Source organism: Phalacrocorax carbo, chromosome 16, assembly GCF_963921805.1.
Source record: "Phalacrocorax carbo chromosome 16, bPhaCar2.1, whole genome shotgun sequence".
Classification (NCBI taxonomy): Eukaryota; Metazoa; Chordata; class Aves; order Suliformes; family Phalacrocoracidae; genus Phalacrocorax; species Phalacrocorax carbo.
Genome location: NC_087528.1, coordinates 1248406 through 1258858, shown reverse-complemented (window position 1 = coordinate 1258858; position 10453 = coordinate 1248406). Strand labels below are relative to the sequence as shown.

The following is a 10453-nucleotide window of genomic DNA, read 5'->3' as shown; positions in this document are numbered from 1 at the left end:
CATCCTCTCCCTGCACCCCCCGGGGCTCCCCGCGCATCCCCTCCCTGCACCCCCCGGGGCTCCCCGCGCATCCCCTCCCTGCACCCCCCGGGGCTCCCCGCGCATCCACACTCACACACATTCCCCGTAACCCTGGCCGGCTCCCCGCGGGTCCCCCTGCACCCTCTCCGTGCACCCCCTTTCCCGTGTATCTCCCACGTAGTCCCCGTGCATCCCCAGTACGCTCCCCCTGCACTCTCCATGCACCCCCTTTTCCTTTGCATCCCTGCTGCACTCCCTGGTATGCTCTCTGAGCACCCCCAGTGTGCTCTCAGTGCACCCCCTGTCCCGTGCATGCCTGGTACGCTCCCTGCCGACCTCTCCGTGCACCCCTTTTCCCGTGCAAGCCCTGGTGTACCCCGCGCCGCGCTCCCCAAGCCCCCTCCGCGCGCCTCCCCAGCGCATTCTCCATGCACGCTCGCCCGTCGTCCATCCCCGCTGCGCGCTCCGGGCACAGCCGTGCGCTCCCGGCCATGAACGGCTCGGCAGCGGGCTCCGAGGCGGGCTGGCAGCCCGAGCTGGTGATCATCCCGCTGGTGTACCTCGCCATCTTCCTCGTGGGCACGGTGGGCAACTGCCTGGTCCTGGCCGTGCTGCTGCGCAACAGGCAGGTGAAGAACACCACCAACCTCTTCATCCTCAACCTGGGGGTGGCCGACCTCTGCTTCATCCTCTTCTGCGTCCCCTTCCAAGCCACCATCTACACCCTGGAGGGCTGGGTGTTCGGGCCCTTCATGTGCAGGGCTGTCCACTTCTTCATCTACCTCACCATGTACGCCAGCAGCTTCACCCTGGCCACCGTCTCCCTCGACAGGTAAGAAAAGGGATGGGTGGGGGGTGATTCCCTGTACCCTGAGGCTCCCCCTTCTCTAGATCCCCCCCTTTGCTGGATGCCCCCCAGGCAGGAGAGGGTACAGAGGCCCCCAGAGCCAAGCCCCGATTGCTGCGACCTCCCGGGGCTCCCAGGAGCATTTCCCAGTTTCTGTGTGCAAGGAAACGAGAGCACCAAGGATGGGGTCCAGCAGAGAGGGTTGGTTTGGGACCCCTGCCCCCAGTGCCCAACTGGAGGAGGCTTTCAGAGCCCAAAGCTATAGAATTAGGGTTTTTCCACAGGCTCTGGCAGCTGAAGACGGGATAGAAAAACCAGAGGGAAACAAAGCTTAGTCCCTGTGCAGCCCCGGCTCTTCCCAGGACGTGGGGAGAGCGCCCCGGCTCTCGCAACAGCCCACGGCAAAGCAGGCAACTCTCGAGAAGGCAATACAGGATGGTTGAGCTGGAACGCTGCTTTTCCCACCCTCCCCTTTCATTAACAAAAAGCCCATTTCTGTCCCAGTGATGCCCCTTGTCCCAGTGACTGTCCCAGCCTGGTCCAGGATGAGTTTTAGCCAGGAAGCTCTGCAAAAGGCAGCCTGTTGCTCCTGCCTGTGCTTTACCCGGTGCTAGCTCAGCCCCTGCCTCTGCAAGGGCTGGTGAGGTACTAACCCCCAGCAAGCAAGAGGCAGGGAGCTCCCAGTGCTCCTGTGCTCGGTGCTCAAAACCCATGAGATGGTGGGATGTGGCAAGTCCCCTGGGAAGAGCTGCAGCAGCCCCAAAGCAGGGCTGGATGCCTCCTGCCGTCCCGGCATGGCACCGTGCTGCTGCCGGGACAGCCCCCCCCCACAACCCCCCGGGAGCTAAACCAGACCCAGGGTCTGCCTCTCGTCCTGCATCCCACAGGGCTGGGAGGAAGGGGGCTGTTGAGCAAGCGGGGGCTTGCATGAGCCCCTAGGTCTGGGCGTAATTAAGGAACCAGCTAACTGCAGAACTGAAAATGGGTGACGAGCTTTCACGTGTGCCAGCGTGAGGAACACAGTGTCTGGGGATCCTGGGGACTTGCTCCTGCCTTTGTATCCTCAGTGCTGCTGTTGCTTGTGCCGGACACAGACTGATCATCAATTGAGGAGCTGCTGGATTAGGGAGAGGGACAGAAGGGGACCAACCCCGTCTTCCCCACAAGCCCTGCTGGGAACAGAGAGGGTGACGGGACAGTGCCAGGGCAGAGGATCCTCCTTCACCCCACTGGGACTCTTAGAAGTGCCAGGGGATCAGCTGTGGGACTAACTGCCACAGAAAGCTCAAATCCATCACCACTTTCACCCCTTCTCCAATCTGCTCCTGGAGCGGCTCTCCGTGCCCTCCCCAGGGCTGCAGTCATGTCCCTCTCCCTTTCCCGTGCAGGTACTTGGCCATACGATACCCCCTGCACTCGAGGGAGCTGAGGACACCCAGGAACGCCCTCACAGCCATCTGCCTCATCTGGGGGCTTTCCTTCATCTTCTCGGGCCCTTACCTTAGCTACTACCAGGAGTTCCAGTTGGCCAACCTGACCGTCTGCCACCCCATCTGGGAGATGTCCCAGCGCAAGGTCATGGACATCTGCACCTTCATCTTCAGCTACATCATCCCAGTGCTGATCCTGAGCCTCACTTACGTGCAGACTGTTCGCTACCTGTGGAGGTCTGTGGACCCTCTCCAAGACATGTCGGAGGCCAAGAAGGCCAAGCGGAAGGTCACCAGGATGATCATCATCGTAGGCGTCTTGTTTTGTCTCTGTTGGCTGCCCCATCACCTCCTCATCCTCTGCGTCTGGTTCGGGTACTTCCCCCTCAATCACGCCACGTACGTGCTCCGCATCCTCTCGCATCTCATCTCCTACGCCAACTCCTGCGTGAACCCCATCGTCTACGCCCTGGTCTCCAAACACTTCCGCAAGGGCTTCAAGAAAACCTTCATCTGCCTCTTGCACAAGAAGGCAGCCAACAAGGTGCACGTGGCCCAGGTGACGAACACCGTCAGCATGCTGGAGGCAGAGCTCAGCGAGGTGACCCACATCAGCAAAGCCCTGCCCGGCCGCTCCTCGCTGCGCTGCAAGGCCCCAGCCCAGCCCTGGGGGGAGGCAGAGCCGCTGGGGCAGCAGCAGAAAGCGGATGGCTCCGCCACCTTCAGCGTCACCTAGCAGAGCTCCTTCCCACGCCACGGCTTTGCGGTCCCCCACAGCATCGCAGGCCTGGGGATGGGCTACATTTTGGGTTAAAATGCACCAAAACATGCCCTTTTTCATTCAAATATACCCAGATATCCAAACTGTTAAAGCACTGCTGCTGGCTATGGACTCAGCCAAGGGACAACCGAGGATCCTAGGGCAGGATTTGCTTCCACCAAGCACTTGCTGAGAGCAGAGAGATCAAACCCCCAGATCAACTCCCACGTGGAAGTAGCTGCTCCTCCGTCACGGAGGGACTTTTACCCTGCTGCATCCACGCCTGGAGCCCGCTGAAAGCTCTGGTCCCTCCAACCAACACGGTGTCTGCCTGGAGCTAGCGGGGTGACCTTTTAGGGACATCTGGGAAGTCTTGGTTTGCTTGTGTCCCACTTCGGGAGCTGTGTCCAGGGCAGTGCTGGCCGCGGTTATCGGGGCACAAACCTGGCTCAGGTAGGAAAATCCAGGAGAGAAGCATAGAAATCAAGAGACAAACCTTCCTGGCACAGCCGGTGCTGGCTGGGCTTTAACATCTCCCTGGGGCTTGTGGCTCAGGGGAAGGATCCCCGAGATGGAGCTCGGCTGGAAGCTGAGACGAGCACCGTAGCCCGAGTATGGGACTGTCGAGGGCGCAGGGCACTGCCCCGCGCTGCCGACCGTGGCTCTCCCCTGCCGTTTCGGTACGTGCGAGGCTCTGCAGAGCACCCGGAGGTCACCAAGGACCGGCGGGGAGGGGGGCTGTTTGCCGGGGGAGCACAGCCATGGCCCCGTGGGACAGGTTATGCTGTGGGTCAGGGCTGGGGGAGGATCTTAATGCTTTCAGACAGCTTGGGCATGGCTCGGCATCTCAGCCCGGGCACGGTGCTTGCGGAGAAGAGCAAGGCAGAGCTCTGGCACTGCTTTGCTGCAGCCATGGCGTGGGGCTGGACAGCTGGGGCTGTGCGAGGGCTGGGGGACCGCAGCCAGCTGGGGAAGCCACAATAAAGCCCTCCATCCTGCACCCTGCGTCCTGCTCCCTTGAGACACCCCACGGTCCACAGCAGACGAGAGGCAGGTGCTGGAGCGTGGTGGGACCCGCTGGCCTGGGGGAAGCCTTGGGCGGTGCGGGGGTGGAGGATGTGGGTTATTCCGGAGCACATCCATCGAGGTGGGCCAGGGGAGCACCAGGAACAGCCCTGCGCTCCCCTGAACGCGCCCGCACGGAGGCTGACGTGACTCACGCGCCCCCCACTCTTACCACTGCCAAGGCTCCCCGAGCAGCTGAGCCCTGCGACCCCCAGCAGCCGAGGGCTTTATCTGGAGACCCATCATTTTCTTACCAGAAGAGCGTCGCTGGAATAGGATCAGTTAACTCTTTTGAAATCCCGGTGGCAGAGCGCAGCTGGAGGAGGTGGTGAAAGCACATGGGACCTGGGATGGGCTGTGCCGAGCATCCCTGTGATGCCCAGGGCTGTGCCCCGATGGCACCAGGCACCCATGAAGATCACGTATCTATAAATTGCCATTATGGAGGGTGTAAATCTGTCTGCACAGATTCCCCTCCTTGTGACATCCCCATGGCAGGATGGGGGTGTGATGCAGGAGGCTATTTCACTCCGGGACCCGCCGCGTTCTCCCCGGGGGTCTGCTCTGGGATCCGGGTCCCAACGCAGCCCTCCTCTGTGCCACATCGTTCTCCACCCATCCCCAGCGCTTGGCCTTTCTTCCTGGGGAGCTTTTGGCTGTCTAACGTTTGTTTTCCCCTGCTGAGTGTTATTATAACGAGATCTTCCTGTCCCCATGCAGAGGGCCGTAAATCAGCCTCTGCCTCATATCAATAACCATTATATTTAGACTAGGCCTGCTCACGGCATAAGTCACAGAGAACAAGCGTATAAACAGCTCCATTCCTTACATCTGCATTTATCTCCCCTGCTCAACCCTTCCCAGCCAGGGAAAAGAGTGAATCAGCCACAGAAACATGGCTAAAAGCCTTATCTTCCTCCTGCCCTCATCCACCTCTGCTCGGAGAACCACGGGGTCTGGTTCCGATGGCTGTTCCCCCCCACACCGAGGGCCTCAGCCCCCTCTCCTGGACAGTTATCACCTAGTCCTGGGGATGGAGGTGTTACCGACCACCCCCGCACTGCCCAAGGCCAGGGCTCCCTGTGCTGGCACGGCTGGGGGCGCAATGTCCCCTGCCCCTTCGTGCCATCACAGAGGAGGCACCGTCCCCGCTCCACGCCTTCCCACCCCCCCAGACCCCTTTTTCCCATCACACCCAGCTGCACCCACATATCCCAACGTGAGGCGCCGCAGGGCATCTCGGTGCCAGTGCTGGGGCTGCACCACAGGAACCCCACGGAGTCAGTGCCCGCTCAAGCCCAGGATGGTCCCCTTCACACGGGAGTGTGTGAAGGGGAACAAAACCCAGCCCCAAAACCCTGGGAATCGAGACCCGCCCCCCCAGCCCATCCCCTTCTGTTCCTAGAAAGGACAGGAGTTACTCCTGAGTTCATCTTTTTACAGCGTTCACAAGAAAATAAAAATGACCGCTGACAGATGTACCAGCCAGCCAGCAAACCTCAGCCCATGCACCGTGCCCCCACGAGGGGCTCGAAGCCCACCCAGACAGAGCGAGCCTTTGCACTGAGCCCTGCAGGGGGGAAGGAACCGGGCGGGTACCCAGGTATCGTGTCTCCCCGTGGGGTGAGAGCTGGGGTGTCGGGGGGAACGACCCGAGAGGAGGAGCAGCCCCCGAGGGATGTACCGGGGCTGCTGCTGCTCCTGATGCTCAGTGTGACCCAGCCCACAGCGCCTGGCCCCGGGGGATCCGCAGGGAGCAGGGCCAGGCAGAGGGGGGCAGGCTGTGCCCCAAACTCCTCACCCAGCCCCAGAGAGGTTCCAGGTGCCGCCCCTGAGCCGGCCACGGGAAAAGCTGGGGGCCACTCTGATGGGTGGCTCTGACCCCAGTGACAGCACTCGGGCTCCGCAGGCGTTGAATCCCGGCGTCCCACCCTGGCAAAAGCAGGCTCGCGACATCCAGCAGGAGAAAAGGGAAAAATTACCGTGGATTTTGTAAACTCAGTTTGTTTCCTGGATAGTTTGGTGTGGCAAGGGAAAGGGGGCTCAAAAGAGCATTAGCAGCTTGGAACCATGACTACCAGCCAGAGAAGGAAAGGGGATGGGGTCACCTCTTCAAAACAGCTCATCAAAACCACACGCGTTGCAACAACACGGCCGCTCGCTGCTCTGCCTCGCTCGGCTTTGCCGCAGGCGGCTGCTCAGTTTGCAGCTTTGGGGCTTGTTGAGGAGCCCCAACATTTCCATTGCACCGGCGCTGTAAGCAGAGCCCTGGTATGCAGGTGCTCTCACCCCACTGCAAGGCTCACGGCCAGCCCCGACAGAAATGGGATTAGGAATAAATAATAATTTTAGTGTAAGAAAATCGATGGGAAAAGGGATGGGTTTTGCAAACAAGCTGCCAACTGCTGCAGGTACGAGATGGAGCATCCCATGGCCTGTCACCCGCATCCGCCAGCAGCCTGGGCGCTGGAAGAAGGTGCAAAGGACAGATAGCTGTGCAAGAACAAACTAACCCTATGCAGCAGCCTGCCCTAAATTACACAGGAGCCGCCTCCCGCACCACCCCAGGGGACACCCAGCCCTGGGCATCCTCCCAAGCACGCCGGCTGCCTGTCTCCCGCTGGACCCCACGATCTGCCGGTATCTTCCCCAGCAAGGGAAAGGTGAGAGGGCAAAATGAGAGGGAAGCAAAGCAATAACGAAGTAAAGCCTTTGCCAAAGCTTGGCAGAGCTGGTTCCCCAAAGGAGAGACTTGGGAACTGTCCTCAGCTGGAGAGATGTGAAAGCAGCACCCCGATACCGCAGCCAAACACACAGAATCAGCGCAAGTGCATGTGCACACATGTGTGGACGCGCAAAACAGCCCAGCAAATGACCAGCAATATTTTTTAAGCATCACAGGAATAGTCGTTGTGCAGAGAATTCCTGCACATCCGCTACTTGCATTTAACACCACCACCCCCTTTCCCCGCCGACCCCCTCAAAAAAAAGTCAGCTTCAGCGACTCGTTGCTGCCCTGAGCTGGCGAGGGCCAGGCGGGCACGAACCTCACGAGGGGGAGCTCTGCCCTGGAGACGCTCAGCACGTCCCTGGGGACCGAGGTCGTGCCGGGGCTCAGCAGGGTCCGGGCACCGATCGGGGACGGCTCAAGGGGACAGCAGAAAACCGATGCGCAGAGGAAGGGGTTTGGACGCGCAGCTCTGGTCTGCGCACGGCTGCCCCCAGCCTTTCCAACAGCCTCCCAAGCCCGCGGTTGAGCCCCGCTTTGCCGTGTAACTGCTCTGGAGCTGCCCAACCGCCCCTGCGGCTGCTTCGAAGGTACAGCCCAGGACACCCCAAAGTCAGCTCCCAGCCCAAAGCATCGCTGCGTCGCCTCCCCCCGGGCCGTGGGCACGGTCACTGTTGAGCAGCAGGACCCCAGAGGGTGGCGGCGGGCTGGAGGCGGGCTCTGCACACCCCTGCCTCCAGCACCCCCGCACCCCCTCCGTCACACGCCGCGGCCGCTCTCACCCTCACGCAGGAGCAGCGAGGCTCTGCTGATGTTGGGCAGCAGGTCCAGGCTCCCGCGGGCCTCTGGCGCAGCACATCCAAGCTGCCCTCCTCGCCCATCGATGGACATCTGCTTGTTTGCAGGCAGCAAGAGCGGAGCCGGTGACAGCGGCCGGATCATTGCACCATTTACAAGATGCTACAGAAACAGAGAGAAGTTAAAAACACCCCTCAGGTGCAGCTGCCCTTGCCCGTCTGAGGATGAGGCCATCACTCTCCTGCCCAGCCCATGCCCTGACGAGCCCTTCAAGGGCAAGCACGAGGTTTTGCTGCCACCACAAAACCACGGTGGGAAGCGACTGTCCCCCAAACAAGGGAGTGTATCAGGCCCAGCTGGAAGAGACAAGAGCATCGTGACCAGGCACTGCGCAGCGCTCCCGGCTGAGTGGGGACAGGCTCCCAGGCTGTCCCCTTGGGGCGTTCTCTCTTAAATCAAGTCCCCGTGTTCCAGTTAAAATTTAAAAAAGCAGATTCAACAGGCAGCAGAAAATAAATAGGCCAAACTCAGCGCCCACCAAGTCCAACGGTGGGCAGGGACACGAAGGGCACTTCGCTGAAACTTCAGGTTAGCGCGAACCTCCCAGTATGTGGATTTATCACCAGGGTTGAAGAAGTTGCTTTGGTTTGTGGGTTTGTTTTCAAACACTTACTCTGACAAATTTGCTCCCCAGTGTGAGGAGGCAGCCAAGGGAGGTGGGGGCTGAGGCTTCTGAGCCTCCCACCCTCGTCTCCGCTGTGCACAGCTCCCAGCTGCAAACCACACCAGTAGCAGCCCTGGGTGGCTGCAGGGACCCCAGAGCCTGTCCCAGGGGGGTTTGACAAGCCCCTTTTCCTGCCCCAAAATAATGGTCGGTGCCAAGGAAGCCACGAGAGCAGGTAGCACGCCCAGACCCTGGCACGTCCCCCCAGCCTGGCCCACTGCAGCAAGGAAAAAAAAAAACCCAGAGAAATGGGGCTCCAGCCCCAAAACCCAGGGAATCGGAGACCCGTCCCCCAGCCTGGCCCTGTCTGTGTCAGGGGATTCACCGGCAGCCAGGGCAGAACGGGAGGCGAGGGGAGGGCGTTGAACGCCCCCGGAGCCTTGGAGGAAGCAAAGAGGGAGGGAGAGGGGGCTCAGCCCCTTCCCGCAGTCTGAGCCATGAGCGATGCTCAACGCTCAGCTCTTAGCGGGGGCTGCGAAGTGCTCGACTGTGAGAGTGTCAGGAAGGTGCTGGCTGCCATGATCGCGCTTAATTAACACATCGCAAAGACATTCCTTACCATAAAAAGCCAAGGAGCACGCGGAGCTGGAGCTGTTCCCCAGCGCTGCGCAGCATCAGACGCGACTCGGACGCTTGAGGTCGGCCCGAGGGGGCGAGCGGTTCCCCCCGCTCCCGCCCCAAGGAAGGGGTGGCTCTGGCCGAAGCGTGCCCCTGCCCCCAAAGCAGGGCCGGCTGCCGCAGCAGCTGCTCCCCAGGGCCGGGAGCCCATCCACCTCATTCCCGGTGCAGGGCAGAGGCAGGCGGTGCGGGAAGGGTTACAACCAGGGCAAACAGGAGGCTGGATTTAGGAAACAGGGACTGGGTGGCTCCGCTTTCCCTTTAGGTCAGGGAAAATGTGGGTCTTGGACTCCCACGTAAGAGCCACACAGCCGGGAGCAGCAGAAGCCACCTCTTCCCTGAGCTGAGCTGGGTCCTCAGCCCCCAGCAGCCTCTCAGCCCTCTTTCTTCCTCCAGATGTGGTCAGGGGAGCCTCAGGGTAGAAAACAACCCAGCCAGCTTCTGTTGCTAGTCATGGAGAGACCAGGAGAGAGTGAGACATTTTGCATCCCAGTCTCTGCCTGCATCCCCCCCCCCTCTGAGCCGAGCTGGACCAGCTCCTCGCCGGCCCCAGACTGCTACAGGTCTCCTTGGGGAACAGGCTGGCAGCAAAGCCCAGAAATGCCTCTTCCAGTGTAGGCCATGCAGAACCGCTCCCAAACTCTCCAGAGAACGTGATGTGGTCCCATCCCAGACCTTAAGGGGTCTCATATGTCAGCACAGGGACGATACCAGCCCCCACACTACAGCTCAGATGCTCCAGAAAGGCTGCAGACAAAGCTCCCCCCGTCCTTCCCCAGCTCTGCCCGCAGCCGTTCCAGGTGAGTCTCCTCACCCTGGGGTCGGCTGCCATAAAACATTTTACAGCTTCAGCCTTAGCACAATGAATTCCACACTCTCCTGGAGAAAGAAATTCAGATCAGACCGCTGCTGTGGCAGAAACAGATCCAGAAAGATGGAATCCAGCTCCTTCTGGTGAACGTCAGCGCGCGTATCCAGCAGGCTCGACGCCACGTATAATGCGAGCCAGCAGCGCTTTGCTTATGCTTAAAAACACTGTCCGGCGCCTGCCAGCCTTCAGAGGCTCTTGGAGCTGGCAGAGGGAAAAACAGCTAGCATTTAAGTCTCAGGTTTCCTCAAGCATTTGAGACCTGAGAGCAGGAGGGAAGGTCCCTGCCTTGGGTCAGTACTGTGAGCCCACGTGGCCAGACACATGAAAAGCGCCAGGCACGTGCGATCGAGATTTGAACCCACGCAGCGCTCCAGCTCTGGGCTGGTCGAGCCTGTCAAATCTGCTGTTTTTCAGGCATTTGCTACACCTCTGAGAGCAGGTAGTAGCATTTCAGACCATGCTCAGGTCCAGGCTGAGGAGGAAGAGGAGGTCAGGGGTTCAGAAAGGCCAGGAGCTACCTGAAAAACAGCCGTCTGTGGAGGCAGCAGCCCAGGCGAGCGCTGGGTCTGCCACAGCAGGACCTGCGATCTC

The 10453-nt window shown here is 60.6% G+C and overlaps 1 protein-coding gene across 1 annotated transcript; it reads left to right on the top strand.

Moving 5' to 3' along the window:
* Nucleotides 1–512: 512 nt before the first annotated feature.
* On the top strand, nt 513–3849 carry GALR2 (galanin receptor 2). The gene is made up of 2 exons (XM_064466952.1): nt 513–853; nt 2257–3849. Exons 1-2 carry the CDS (start codon nt 513–515, stop codon nt 3032–3034), a joined length of 1119 nt encoding a protein of 372 aa, XP_064323022.1. The 3' UTR covers nt 3035–3849.
* The last annotated feature ends 6604 nt before the right edge of the window (nt 3850–10453 follow it).